Raw genomic sequence first — 15,402 nt, forward strand, 5'->3', positions numbered from 1 at the left:
GATGAGCCCGAAGAAGGGCGAAACCGGTCGTGGGCTGTCGATGGATTTTCAGCAACCTTATGAGTAGTTTCCTCTATGAAAATATACTGCGATATTTCGAGTATCGTACCAACTGAAACATAAGGCAGCCTGTGTGCACCACATTGAGTTGCAGAACATCATGAACGAGAGATTCACTTGAGTCTCCCGTGAAAACCAAATTGATTTGGATATGAGTGTATTTGTCGCAAGCTAATCTATTATTTAAAATGCTATCTCAATCTTTCGGGATACGTTTGTTGTGAATGAAACCAAAACGAAGAATCATCTACTCCACTGATTGTTTCGCTGACAATGATTTCCTTAGGGTGAGCTGATCCAGTCAGCCGCAACAAGCTGACAAAGATTTCAACAGGGAATTTTTAAGTCAGCCGCAACAAGCTGACAAAGATTTCAACAGCTTCTGGAATTTTTATACTGACCAGTGTAGAAAAACACCCAGCTACTAACCCTACACAAGTCAACCTGTCCGTAGCAATCCGAAATACGTGCAAACACCAGATGGTGCAGCATTTAACCAATCCCATATTAATCACTCAGCGACAGTGCCGTACCACATCTAACTGACTGACTGAACGACGGCAATTAATCGCGGGTGATTTATCGCAGGCCAATTTATTGCTGAGGCATGCAAGTCAAGCAGGCGGATAACTGCGCCTAACTCGCGCATTCTGATGCGGAATTCCAGCAGTTGTTGATGTTCGATTCAGTGACCTGTTGCTTTGGTCTAAAGATAAATATTTCTTATCCTTATCGGCTTTATCCTTTGTCGACCTTTCACCACAACACCAAGAATTATACGAACTAATTGGAAGCTACACGGATTTCTACTATCTGCTAGCGCAGTGACAATGGAGTGAGCGAGCCGATTGCGAAAGCCGCCGTAACTGGTCGCTTTCAGGGACGCGTCTACAACAATTATTACTTGTACGTAAATTGTTGTGCTGTCTTCACCACTGTATGACAGCGACATAGTGCAAAGACTACATGTTCGGGTTCTTGACCGACTTTACTTGCATTACCTGCGCAAACTCCTCCTGATCAAATGATGGAAGTCTTTCGAAATAGTCTGATGCGAAACTGGCCTTTATGAAAAAAGACCTGAAGCTAGCGAAACACGCTCATTTGCAAACTAATTTGGTTTTGCGAGAGACTCACCTGGAACCCAGGCGCCTACCTGATGAGCCCCAAGGAGGGCGAAACCGGTCGTGGGCTGTCAACGAATATTCAACAACATTATGAGTTGTGCATTACGAATAGACCTGAAGCTAGTTCTACGTCAATGGTGAAGAGCTACGGTCTGTCTAGGTACGAGTTAATCACATTAATGACCAGTCAATCGTAGCCAAACCGTGTAGTTTTTGAACACTAGCAAGGATGCTGCTATTCCAAACCACTGAAAAATCGTGAGATGTGTACTGCTGATGATGACTCCTAATAAAGATGAAGGGGCTGTGCACTGCACCTTGGTTTTTCGGCATACTGCCTTCACCTAAATGATGATATATCCATTTCAGCGCTATAATTGGTCACTTCTGCCATTGAAACCATTATGCATTGGGCTTCGAGTACAATAAGAGATCTAGGTTGATGATTGACATGATCACTAGCTTATGTTCCCATCACCACACAGAGATGCTTTCGATATTGCCAGCGTTTGAGAAGGCCCCAAAGGTCCGAAAATTTACAGCTTGATCAGCCTGTGGAAGTCAAGTTCGTGAATGTCTATCCATATTACTGGATAATCGTCATTTGGGTGTGTAAAATTCTTCCAATCGACAACCAGCATATCTCCCATGTGTAGGAGTCTGGTTCCCGTCACTAAGACTGGAGGAAAACTATGATGTCGTATTTTACAGGTGGAATCAAATTCGAACTCTGTTGAGCTGCACAATCATCTAAATTCCACTCACAAGTTCCGGTGTCTGTTGTGTCCAGGACTGATCGAACGGGGGTGTCGGATAGACGGGATCATGATGCATTTCGCGCCACGAAGGAACAATCACCAAGTGAACATCCAGATGACTACAGTATTCTGCCACTGAATTGATTCGGGTGTGGAAAAGCTCCTCGTAAGTGGAATCGTGATAGGCCTTTGTAGGGAGAGTTAAACAACGGGGGAAAGGTAAATAATCCGTTTAGAAGCATGGTTAAATTATCAGTTTTTGGGTTGTGAAAGGCACTTAAAAAAACAAATTGGTGAGCAAAACATCGATCGAAAATAGTGTAGCCGGGGTCGTTATTTTTCAATTGACTTACGAAAACACAGCAGCCAAGGAAATCCCAAGATGACAGAGGTCACAGGTGCCCACGTTGCTGACAATGCTCACTTAAACAAAGGTGACGGATAATGCTGTTGCTCACACTCGTTTACTCGTTCAGCACCGTTTAACATCAGATTCCATTGATAGTCACTTGTTCTTGAAACCCAACAGGAACACGTGGAACTTCGGCTTAATCAACCCGAGGCGTCCACCAGTCGGTGGAAGGACAGTGAAATCCAATCAGGTCACCTCCTGTTGCTCTCATGAGGATAGTCTGAAACATGAGACAACTCCGATTTCTCAAACGATCTCTTCCCATACCGTTGCATTCATTTCACGAGGTCAGATTTGGTAAGTTGAGTCAGTTCTTTGGATCAATTACAGTTTTCACTTCACACCTCTTGAACGATGCTTCCAACATGTGGTTCTTGCAGGGAGGAATTCCAAAAACCTTGTGTGTAGCACAAAGGAATAGGAATTTATCACCCACATCGTTTCAGTGTGTTTCTTTCCTGCTGGGATTTTCCACAAAACTTGACACACTGCAGAAATTGGGACGTGAACTGCTGACAGGGAGGGTTAACGGTTCGAATGCATACCAGGTTCATGGACCCATGTCTAGGTGTCGAAAACCTAAGAATACATTTGCGTCCCGACAGGATGCAAGAGTGTTACGCGTCAAAAACACTCCACAGTTGATCCATTCAACTTGATTACAAGAATACTCCATATGACAACTTTTTGGGGGTCAGGAAATTCAGGAAGAAGAATTTCACCAAACACAGCAGCAGCACGTTCTATTTCGAACCTGAATAGTAGACGATCATGGTAGCTCTTAGGTTATATGGTTCTATGTGGCTCCAGGTGGTTCTAGGTGGCTCAGTGGTTAGAGCGCAAATTTACTGACCACGAAGTCCGTGGTTCGAACCCGACCTCTGCCTCTCGAATCCCCCTGTCTAGGCTTGAGCAACCTGGCAGTAGTCCAGCCCTCGTGCTCCTTTTTGGTGGCATGGCAGCTAGGCACCGAAAGGACGTTACAGCTAAACGATCATTTTCATTATTATTACTACTATTATGTAAAACCGTATGGATTGGCAAGTCATTCAACTCCTGATGATCCCACTCTCAGTGTTAGGAGCGGTAGGTAAAATATAAGTCCTCCAAAGTTAAAGTTGCCTACGAATTTTAATCGGAACCTGGTGCCGTAAATGAGTAGTGTGATATCACAAGATCAGTTCCCTTGAAGTCACCTCTCGTCCAACGGTATTCTGTAACTAACACGAAATTCAGCGCACCGGTTAGAAAATGACGATCGCCACAGACCACAGATAAGTGACATACCATGTTAGGGATAGTGAATTCCATCTCCATTAGCGGTGCGAAAGAACCTCAAAGTGCTCATATAATTGTTTTTACCTTGTGCGTTATGATGGACCCCTTTTCGAAACTCGGCGAAATTGGTTATGATTGGACAACACAATTCATTTGAAAACAGCGGTTGTGCTTGCGACAGGCATAATCTAAAGACCCTAGCCTAGCTGTCGTTCAAACGATGTGGACTACATAGACAAGGTACTGAAATGAGGCCTAGGAAAGCGTGCAGAGTTTGGCAATTCCGGTCTTCTAATAATGAGACAAGAAAGCCTGATTTGGGCGGCAGTGTTGACAAAAGGGTTCGTTCCGTCAACTAATACAAGATTATAAAACAAGTTACCCGGTCAGCACGACCGAAAATTCCGCTAACCTATATAACAACTATTTTAATCCCTTCGCCCGACTGATATATCTTAGTTACAGAAAATTCATAAGTACACAAACCATCAGATAAACGGCTCTTTATCGGGAAAGAGCATTACGCAACAGCTCTCAAAGTACAGAGAATTACCAACAAAATTGCATCCACTTCAATCCACATAGGAATCCATCAGGATTATCCTTAACTTAATGCGTCATTTTGGCTTGTGCTGCAAAGAAAAGTGGTGCCTACTCACTTTACCCTGATTTGGGTCTGTTGTTGGGCTACCTGTGAGTGGTGTGGACTACCATTCGATCTTTCTTGAGTTATCGAATTTGCTGCTGAATACCTCACACTGGATCACCGTTACTCAGAGTAAAGTCTGGTTTGCATTGGGAATATTTAACGGTACTCATAAAGCAAACATTCTCTCTCACTCCGTAATTGCCCATATGTCCTCCATGTAAGCAAGCAGTCAGTACCAAAAAGGACTCCGTCTACTCATGAATTTCACTTGAGTCGATATTTGCGGAACTTTGGTAACAACGAAAAACCGTTCAGCTGTAGCACCCTTCCGGTGCCTGGCTGACATGCCAAGAGAGGGAGTTGCGAGAGCTGGGATACTGCAGCCCAAGCCTAGACAGGGGAAGTCGAGAGGCGGAGGTCAGGTTCGAACCACGAACCTTACAGTCAGTAAATTCGCGCTCTAACCACTGAGTCACTCGCCATTTGTGACACATGCTCCCCGATAACGCATCACGGTGGTTGGCAAATCGGGACAAAAATGTGAACGACGCGGTGACTTAGAACGATGGGTTGAACCCACTCCGCTGTATCCGCTGAGGTATCTTTACCGCATGTTCCTGCCTGCACGGTCGTATAGTACTCCGCGAGCAGGCGTACCGGGATAACGCGTCACCTGATCTACAAGCCTGACAGAATGCAGAATAAACATTACTCGTTTGGCAGGAAAACGACAAGCCAAACGACCGAATTTCCCGCAGGCCATTCAGCCAAAAACCACTACGGGGACTAATAGCTAGTTGAATTGAAGCAAACGAACGCGAGAAACAAACAGCCCCTGGCGAAATGGACCAAGTAGTTAAAGCGCGAATTTACTAACCGGAAGGTCCGTAGTTCGAACCCGACCTCTGCCTCTCAACTTTCCCTGTCTAGGCTTGGACAACCTGGCAGTATCCCAGCCCTCGAGCCTCATTCGTGTGGCATGGCGGCTAGGCACCGAAAAAGTGCAGGAGCTGAACGATTTTTTTATTCGATTCCTCGTGAACAGAGAGCACGAGGACCCATTACGATGATCGTCTACACTTCACTAACATTGTTAACACGACCGATTTGCCAGACAACGTTAATGGATGCTTACTTGTACAGCTGAGTGTTGGCAGTCGACGAACGGGCCAATCATAATGAGGACATGCGGTCGATTCTTCTTCACAGCACGTAATAACGTCAGCAAAAGAGATGGATCGTTTGATTCGGACAAGGTGTACGGTCCACAGGCAACCATCACATTGAGGGCTACAACAAAGACAGATAAGGAAACGGAACGAACAGAAGTTCATCTCGTTGAGCCAGAACTTTCCAACTGAAGGATAGTGAGCGGCTATTACAAACGGAAGTCCCTCAGAAGCAATAGCATGAGGTAACGCAGACGGACCAAAGACAGAATTAGTAGAAAGTAATTCCTTCCGTTCGAAAGGACGCCGGAGGGAGTTGACGCAACGCCCAGCTCTGGGAATCCCAAATCGAGGAGTCATGTGTGAGCAGTGGCCAGGGTAATATCCACTGGTCTTTAAAAAACAAGTTTACAAACACTGGTTTGGCTGCAGTGTCTAATATACATGCGGCCAGGATTTCTTTCTACGCATGTAGAAAAACAGGCACTTATTGTTCACAAACTTATTGGGTGTTATCCTACGCATATCGCGAGACGATAAAGACACCCGATTGCCCGTCGTTCCTCAAATTGAAGATTGGAAAAAAGGAACAAACAGATGGCTCTACAAGCATTCCGATAAGACAAACAGGGAATATTGGACGAGGTTTGTCCCAAAGATAAATCGGGACGAGTCAGTACCATAAAAAAGACTTATTTACAGGAGTTGGAGAATCGATAACAGCGTCAACCAAAACATCGTCCACAGACGGACCGAATAACCGTTTTCCCGTAGATTGTGCTGGGGAATTACAATGCAGTGCGTAATTACCTTGGTAGTTATGACAAACGTTTGGTCAAGTCCAGTCGAAATCTTTTCTATGAAAAATACAACAACCACTATCAGGTGCTCTTTGAAGACGGTGGGCTAAGTTGGATGGAAAAAGGAACATTTGAAAAAAAATCGGTAAGTAGCTAGAACGAAGCAAGACATGTTACCACGGTGGTCCTTTTTTTAAAGATTCCCACCAGAAAACTGCTGAACGTACCGTTTTTAGGTGGTGAGTATTTGGAGGTGGAAACGATGGGTGCCTAAAAAGTAGATAGTAATAAATGACGGGAAAGAGGGATGATAAGACAAAGGAGAAACACGAAAGTAAGAAACCTGTGCTGGATAAGGTAAGTCGTGTGGTAAAGTCTTCAGCTGATGCCTTCAATAAGATATAGTATAAATCAGAAGAAAGATGAATGTGGTCAGTCCCGATAAAAAAATCTGACTGAATTTTGTGTGACCACAGACAACTCCAAAGAATCGACAATGAATGCCCACTGAAGTTACATCAGTGCAGCACGGGTAATTTACATTGATACCGATGTCTTGGCTCAATCGAACTGTAAAAATCAGAAGGATCCTTCGTCAGCGACCAGGATATACAGTGAAATCGGTTTGGGTAGTGTTTCACCTACTCTTCTCAACGTTGTCCAAAAAACTGACGGTATATTTCTGCACTTGAAGACGGCCAAAATCTTAACACGGTCTGAGAGCTCTCTTTCATGCTTTTTGCACAACGGAAAGAGACACAGACAAGCCTTCAGAACTGCGTAATTCACTGCAATCACTACAATGTACGGACAAAGAACATGGCTTTCTTACTCGACGATCTAAGACACCTTTCATCTGCTTATAAAACATGCCCTGAACGAAGACCCAAGCTTCATAACTCTTCTTCACGGCAACTGAGTAATGCCACTCAGTTCATTCCCCACGATCAATCGTAATCTCTTCACCACCAGATTCGTATATGCATTCCCCTGTCCTGAAATGCCTACCTACACTGACATCAGCTGCCTCAATCGACTATTTTTAATCTCTGGGATATCGAACAATCTGATAGGGATTCGTCACTTTTGTCCGCGGGAGCTCATTAAACTTTTGTGTGGCAAAGTGGTGGTCAGTTTGAACGGCTAGGTGAGACTCCTTGGGAAAACGTGTCCCCCACTGCAAACTGGAGATCTGCGTCGGGAAATACACTAAATTGGTCTCACCTGGACACTCAAATGAACCCCAACCGCATGTCCCGTTTATGATTTCCTTCAAATTAGTGCGATACACAAAGAGCGCCTCATGTTTCAGTTAGTACGATATTCGAGATAGGGTAATATATTTCTTTGGTGGGACATAAGGCTGATGAAAACTATTCAACAGCCCTTTTTGGAGCTCATTCGGTAGCGTACTTCCCGTCTATGAATCGTCCTACCACGTATTGGGAAACAGTTGTACTCGATGCTCCGCACTCAGTGAGGTCACCTGTGCGTATGACTACCCATTCTACACCAGATGAGTGTATGTCCCAGAACGTGGGGCGTCTGATGACCTGCATTGTCCATCCGGTTGGATGTTCCTGGGTGCATTCCCCTGAGATGTGAAGGCTCGTCGAAGCACGACTCACTCCCTGAGATGTGAAGGCTCGTCGAAGCACGTTCCCGTGAGGGAAGTGGAACTTGTGGTATGCAACCCGGTATATTCTCATATTGTGCATACCGATGACAAAAAGTAAAAGATTCCCGTTTGTCGTTCATATCCAATGGGGGCGAGATGGACCAAGTGGTTAGAGCGCGAATTTACTGACCGGAAGGTTCGTGGTTCGAACCCGACCTCTGCCACTCGACTTCCCCTGTCTAGGCTTGGGCAACCTGGCAGTATCCCAGCCCTCGTGCCTCCTTCGTATGGCATGGCAGCTAGGCACCGAAAGGGTGCTACAGCTGGACGATTTTTTTTTCGATTCATATCCAATAAACACGGAAACATGCAATTCACTGAGGTCGCCGGCAATTTTGTCACGATTGGAACAAACAGACAATTCGAACAATTCGGATGCTAGCACAGAGACCACAGTGTATCCACAGGCAGATCTCAACCTTCACCTTCAAAAACCAATATAATCTTATCCGAAGTTGTTAATAAAACAACAACTCACAAATTACCATTCGCCAAGGCACAAATCCAATCAAGTCTGGGGTGGATGTCGTTCCCCCCCCCCCCTATTTTATTCCGGTACTTTATTAGTCATTTCCCATTTTGGGTTCTAGCTGGCACGTGTTATTAACCGAGTTAAATGCTGGACATTCTTTCGCTTCACGTTTAGTTGGGGCCGTAATCTCCTTCATACTCCTTGACCTGTCAAAGGGGTATGAAGGAGATTACGAAACGCTTGGGTGCTGTCGGTGCTACTCACCTTCCAGGATGGGAACCGCATGATTCTCACTGCGCCTTGTTGGAGACTCTGCAAGATATAGCTGCTAACGGATGTCAGTGGCGTTCTTGTTGTCAGTCTCCATCCACATTGCCTGAATGAGTGTCTGGAGCTGTAGGCACCTCAGAACGATTCTGTTAAACTAGCACAAAGTCTCTTCCTCGTTCATCTTTGTTCTTTTCACAATAAAGCTTTCAAACAAACCATGGTTGTACGAAAGCGAAGCATCGGTGTTGATGTCATGCTGTCGACGATGATGGTGATAATGATGATGATGATGATGATGAGAAAGGGCATCATACATGTTCGGTGCCGAATAAGCTATCTCTCGTGAAGTAAGTGTCGCTCCCTAATTTGTTGCGGTTCTAAATATCCTCTAGCTGTAAAAAGTTTAGAAGAACCAGAAGGAAAATAGCAACGGTGATAAATGCACGGCTCCTGCTAAAGCTGACTCGTCATAATCCTACATGTTAGAACCTGACAAACAGCTGGAAATGCTACAGCGGACGCCACTTGAATCATTTTAGGGTAGTGTCCTCTTGTAAATAGGCAAATGCCGAACTTATCTCACAGCATACAAGTGGATATAGGATATCCTCGTACAGAACAATTGGGTGGAGAAAAACCGATGCTACAGGAGAAACAGTCATATGGATCGACAGACAGAACTCGGAACCATCAGAGATTTAGCAAAATTAGCTACTTACAAGCGTGTCCAAAAAGCTATTTGGGGGCGTTTGTAGAAGATAGAATACAAAAAACTGAAAGTTGAATGCAAGAAAGTCACCGTTTTCGTAATAGACTCACTCAAATCTCGAGTCTGGAAGCTTCACTTGAGCATGTAACCTGATAACAACTGACACATATTAAGCTTGACTTATTTGGTTGGCTCTCCTTCTGCCTTAAACCTCAACCAACCTCGTAACTTAGTCACTTGGCCTGGTGAAGATTCTGTGTCAAAAGCGAAACGCTGCCCAGCAATAAATTTACCGATTGTTACCAAACCTTCCCGAAAACTCTTCTTCTTTTTCTGTAGATATACTCTTGAAGAGGATGGGTCAACCACATATAGATCATCAAGTGCTTGACGGAAAAACGTCGCCGATGTAGAATGAGTCAGTAGGTTTGGGTATTGAGGATGACAGACCACACCCTTGAGAGTGTGCAGACAAACAGAATAGAATGCAAAGATGGTATGCAAACAGCTAAAACCTATTGATTGCGAGTAAATTTATACAACAAGGCTTACCGAAAACACATCGGTAACGCACAGCAGTTGTCCCGTTGGGTTCGATGCTCGTACTACTACCGGCTGTCCAGCATAAAGAGAAAAGCTAATAGATCGGTCAGAAAGAGGGAACTCTAGTCGGGTGACGCCTTCCATACTCGACTGCACACCACTGACTTGTCGTAGCCCTACGAGGCCAACGTTGTTGGACTGGAGGCGTTGTTTGGCCAATTCAGAATAGCTTCCGAAGTTTCCGTTAGTCTTATCTGCAAGCTGCGTCGCGGAGACTGTGCTAATTTGAGCAGCAATTCGTCCGCCAACTAGATGAGGAGACTGCAGACGGACGCAGGTGGGACGAAGAAGAGTAACACGGTCCATAGGTTCTGGCTTGCTATAGACGGCCTGGGAAGAGCTCATCTTGATCGGAGTGCGGATGAATAGGCCGTTAGGATTGACCCTGAAACAAGGGAAATCAGCCAAAAATTGTATTTTTTTTGCCGACGCGAAGCTGATTGGAAGAGCGGACAGCACAGAACACTGTAAAAAAAAAGTACAAAAACCACAACACCATAAGCCCTAAACGGTTGGCACGTTTTGGTGGTCCATCTGCTCTTCAGTAGATGTCACGGCAGTCTTACAACAGAGCCCTCTTACACTCTGCCATACCGGGAAAACGTAACCATTTAACGTAGACGAACATATTGGATCACTGCCTCCAAAGCTGACTGTCATTCCGTTATTCTCCTCTTCCTCAGTAAACGAAGGTGGCACCAAAATTATTCGGTAAATGTTTCGTAGCTGAAAAACTAACTAACCGACTGACTGACTGACCGAGCCCACTGGCGAGCCTCTTGTAACTTTCTAGCAAAACTGCTTGGCCGACACTCCTGGCGTACCGGGCATGTGTTGGGGAGGTTCGCTAAAAATTCTTAGTTCCATTTATGCTGTCTTGCTCTAAAATGCTCCTAAGATGACTTTACGACAATATTCTGGAAACCTGCTGGACCATGCTCTTGGCAGTTTTCTCCAGGAAAACAGGACTATTAGCAGTAATTCTGCTATCCCGTTTCTTTTCAAATTTTTTGCACGGTCTTCCTGAACCATGGTTGTACGTCAGTTAGGCACCGGTTTCTACGACTGGTGGTGATTACCGATGATTGTGATTAACTTCGCATTGCTTCTTGAAGGATGCCCACTACAACATCAGTTAGGAGGGGCTGAATAGCTGGGCGCAAGTCAGTAGTGCCACCGCGAAGTCGCAGTACGACAGTGAAACCGACGAGGTGTTGTCGTAGCAAGCTAACCATAGACAACTTCCGTCACGATTTGGAGTGACTAAGCTGGTGACCCAGTCCGAATCTGGTTGCACAGGTGTATGTGCCTGCGATTGTACTCAATAAAGCACGCCCAGCCCCAGTGTCCCGTTTCGTTCCGTTTTAGCTTAGTAACCACAAACCACTTACCAAGAGTACGTTCTTCTCATGCACTGGAGATTATGGCATAATCAGTTGGTTGATGTTTATAATTCTAGTTGTCTGGATCAACAAGGAATTGGGCAGCTATGCATTGAAGCAACAGCGATGCAGGAGCGCCGCTGACTGCGTGACTGAGCCACGTCTATCATTAACCACTGGTCAGTTGAGCTCCAGAATTCCCATCCATTTGCCAACCCGACTGAGTTTGCAAGTTGATGCTCTCATACTCCGTTGCCACGGCATAGACTTCGTCTCTCGGTCGCTTCCACTCAGCACAAGGCTTAGTAAAAGGAACACTCCAAGGTGAACGGTCCTCTGACGTGTGATGTCCCAACCAATGTGGCCTAGGAGGCGTGAGTAGTCAAACTCCGAGTGTTCTTACACAGCCTACCCAACCAGGTGCACTCCATTACGCTGACCATGGATCCTTAGAAAACTTGTGACGAGTTTAAACCGACCACTGAAACTGAAGAACTTAGACGCTGAACATGAAATTTTTCGAGCGTTCTACTGTGCCTTCAGTAGAACTGACACTATATTGCAACTTTGGTGTACACGCGCAGTGTGGTCGCTCCAAACGAAGACACATTCTGGCAATCCGAGCATTTGATTCAGTATCGACTGACAGTCCTGTAAACAGGATGCTATCAAGATATCAGTGTGATAGCACGCTGCCGTAACCACTAATTAAGAAAAAGGGAGCCTCTACAGAACCCGGGAAGGTTAATAGATGATTAAACGTGGTTTGAGAGATTCATCTTTAGAGGAGGAGGATATGTTACTGGGACAAATTCTGTGATTATTCGCTAGAATTCCACCTCCGTGAACCTAAACAAAAACAAAAATATCTGGAAAAGAGTGCACACGGAGCTTCAACATATGCAGCCCCGTACTGTTCATAAAGATCCTCGACCTAAAACCATGATTGTGTAGACCATCCATACAGATTGATCAGGATGATACTGGATGCGCAGGCTAGTTTTCGAATCACGAAACTACTACGCGACAATCCCAGAAAGATCGGTAATGTAATAAGTGGGGGCTGTGCTAATTTCGAACTCGATAGAGATGATACAATTAGGTACTCGTGACTTCACATTGAAGCAAATGAAATCGATAGCATTAGGTGAATTTACGGGACAGCGGAGCTGCTGCAGGATGACCCACAGCGCCGCCTAGCCAGTAACAAAGCTTTTTGTGAAATCGACGAAGATTCATCTGTTCTCGACGTCCTCCTTGCTGCAAAGCCAAGGTTGACCGTGCTACATTAGCCTCAAAATCCACCACATGGTTCATTCGAAGCATGGACGCTCAGAATATCAGCGTTCAGCCCGTCGGGCAGAACGTCGGAAAGGGTTTTACTTGCGGTGCAGAAAAGGCATTCGTCGATATTTGTAGCCTTCTGTCGGATTTTCTGTCCTTTGATTTGCGATACGATGGATACGATGTCCTTTATTTCTCGTGTGATATTCCCAGGTTCCCAGATTGTGCAAGCAGGCGACAAGCTTCGTGTTCCAACATTTGCCCACCAAGTTTGAGAACTTTGGTAGGTAACATGACTCCTCCGGTAGACTTGCAATTTCTCAGTTCACTGGTGCTTATCACTACATCACTATCAGAGTGAAAATACCATCACCAGTACATACAAACAGATCTCTGGTTAATAAGACATTTCTTGAATGGTTAACAACAAACTCTATTAAAGAGTTTGAAGCCCCTCGTTGGTATAGTTTACAGCGATCGGAATATCGATGTAGAGAGAATCGATAGTGACTAATAAATCAAGCATGTTTTCCAACAAGCGACAATTAAGATTGGGTGAATAAACAAGTAAGAGTTGGGTGAAAAGTAGATAGTCCCCTGAGATAAATTAACCCAGTCATTCAGCCTATCGCGAATATCGGGTTGAGTGCCAGTCTAGAAAATGAACCAAGAAGGGGTCCATGTATTAATTTTATTTTACCTAGCTTGCTACGGAGAATTTCGGCGGGGTAAAGATAAAAGGGAGTAACCCTATACATTCTCACCACCGTACAGATGGAACCAGCGCCAAAGACTGCCGAAGACGTGCCCATAACCCTGGTGATCTGAATGACAGCAAACAGTGGCACCTTACCTTCCACTCGGTTGTGAATCCGAAATAGGGTCGGGGTTCGGTGTGATTAAAGATTCGTCGGGTAGGTTATTCATTGCACGTTTAATCAGTTCCCAAGTCCAGTTGTCCAAGACTGGAAAACAAAGTGTATATTCTGAAAGTTACTCGACGTAAAGGATAAACTTCGGCTTTAAATCTTAACAGTTTCCCACTACTCACGACATGTATGTGTCATTCGATGGGGCGAACGAAAGTGATCCTTCCCAACAGCATTCTCCGCAAAAAAGGTTCTACCCTCAGTTCGCTCCCTTAATTTGGATTTCCTCCAGTGTTATCCAGTCGACGTGTTTGAACGAGAGGAAGGTAACTTTCTCGAAACCAGTTAGGTTTTCATTCATATCAGCGAAGTGAACGACGGACTTAGCAGAGAAACTCTCCTACAGGATAGTTTCTCGGCAAATGTCATCATCACTGTATATATAGATGATTGGGGGGCTATGAAAAATGGTATTCGGGTGAGAAATTTGCACCAAACTAATAAGTAGCTACATTTCTATCACTGAAAAGCTAGTCTCTAGCTCTGGGACAATCATTGTATTAGACGGCATGAAAAACAAGGACACAAGTTTTGCTCTTGGTAGAGCTCAGAGGCAGTGAATGTGCACAAGTATCCACGGACGCGAGTAGATGGACAGAAAACCACCTAGGGGCATGATTGCTCAACTAAAATGATACATTAAACCACGCCTTGATCGGAGGAAAAACTTGACACTTCTGGAAGAACGTACTTTCTGCTTTCTCAAGGGTCGGTTGGTGCATGTATCTAACCGGTGCATGGAAAGGGTCTATGTCGCTGATAGTCCATTCAGCAGAAGGGACGCGTTCCTTCGCAGAAAACGTCTCTGTACTTCCGGCGCTTGACAGGTAAGTACAGATTGGCTCGTTGCTTGCATTGGCCTCCAAAGAGATGTTCTCTAAACAAAGAAAAATGGATGAAAATTGTCGAGGAAATGCCTTTGTTTGAAGTCCGTAAAGTTCCTGGGAGCTGAAATTTCGGGACAGTAGAGTTGGGTATGTACGAGCTGAATAGATTCTGCTGTTCGTTTTGCGATTCAGTAGCCATTCTTAAGCGTAAAAATAAACTACAATGAAATGAAAACTTACAGCTCTTCCAGCATTTTCTGAGGTAGAATGTTCACCTTTGGAAGCGCGGTCGGTATGTTTTTGGGAGTCCTGTGTCTGGAGCTCTCCAATCGAGCGGAGATCTGACTGTGTAAGAGGGGATACAATAAAGACGTACTTCTCTGTCGAAAAGCTCAACATGCTTGTGTTCAACTAAATCGGGTAGCTTTGCGTTGCGCTGGAAGGCCACGTATTTTTCGACTAAGGAGGCCTCGTCTACATCCCACTTTAGTCCTAGTTGGAAAACTACGAAAGTAGAAACATCACATGAGGATACACAGCATACGTTTTTGTAGCACATTGGAATCAGTAGTACGCAGCCCAAACCCATGCAGTTCTTCCGAAAGCACGCCAGTGTCCTCCATCTGGGTGAACAGGACTGAACACTCTTATGCTAAAATCCAATGCGGAAATGCGGTTAGTGAGGGGAAGCAAAGTGCGATGCGTATAAGTATTCAACTGTCGTACAGGAGGAAAGCGTCTGTGGACACAGGTGAGGTAGCTTTTTCAAGCTACCCATGTGAACTTAGTCGCCGCAGTGACAGCAGCCCAGACACTAACCATTAGTCTAAAAAGAACCCGTCACGGCAAACCACGGAGTGACAAGGTGACCAAGAACCACAGCGCGAACGCCATACTAACAAGTCGTATTCACGCTAATGTTGTCGGTAATTTATAACCCTGAATAAGATGAATGCAAGAGATGCAAATTTGTTGAGCTTTTGCTGTGAAGATGA

The 15,402-nt window shown here is 45.0% G+C and overlaps 2 protein-coding genes across 2 annotated transcripts in view; both read right to left on the bottom strand.

Moving 5' to 3' along the window:
- The window catches only part of T265_13936 (hypothetical protein), a gene marked incomplete at both ends in the record, with an annotated part of 11,628 nt that extends 3,617 nt beyond the window's left edge, over positions 1-8,011 (bottom strand). Inside the window, 4 exon segments of the mRNA XM_009171240.1 lie at positions 88-231; positions 1,953-2,132; positions 5,420-5,574; positions 7,882-8,011. Coding sequence (XP_009169504.1) covers positions 88-231; positions 1,953-2,132; positions 5,420-5,574; positions 7,882-8,011 — 609 coding nt within the window.
- An 819-nt stretch (positions 8,012-8,830) lies between these two features.
- On the bottom strand, positions 8,831-14,897 carry T265_13937 (hypothetical protein; the record flags this gene model as incomplete). Its single annotated transcript, XM_009171241.1, has 6 exons — positions 8,831-8,929; positions 9,935-10,370; positions 13,505-13,616; positions 14,272-14,455; positions 14,648-14,752; positions 14,784-14,897. Coding segments are annotated over 6 exons (1,050 nt in total), but the record flags the coding sequence as incomplete, so codon positions are not given.
- Positions 14,898-15,402: the final 505 nt, after the last annotated feature.

This window comes from Opisthorchis viverrini (genome assembly GCF_000715545.1).
Source record: "Opisthorchis viverrini unplaced genomic scaffold opera_v5_123, whole genome shotgun sequence".
NCBI classification, from domain to species: domain Eukaryota; kingdom Metazoa; phylum Platyhelminthes; class Trematoda; order Opisthorchiida; family Opisthorchiidae; genus Opisthorchis; species Opisthorchis viverrini.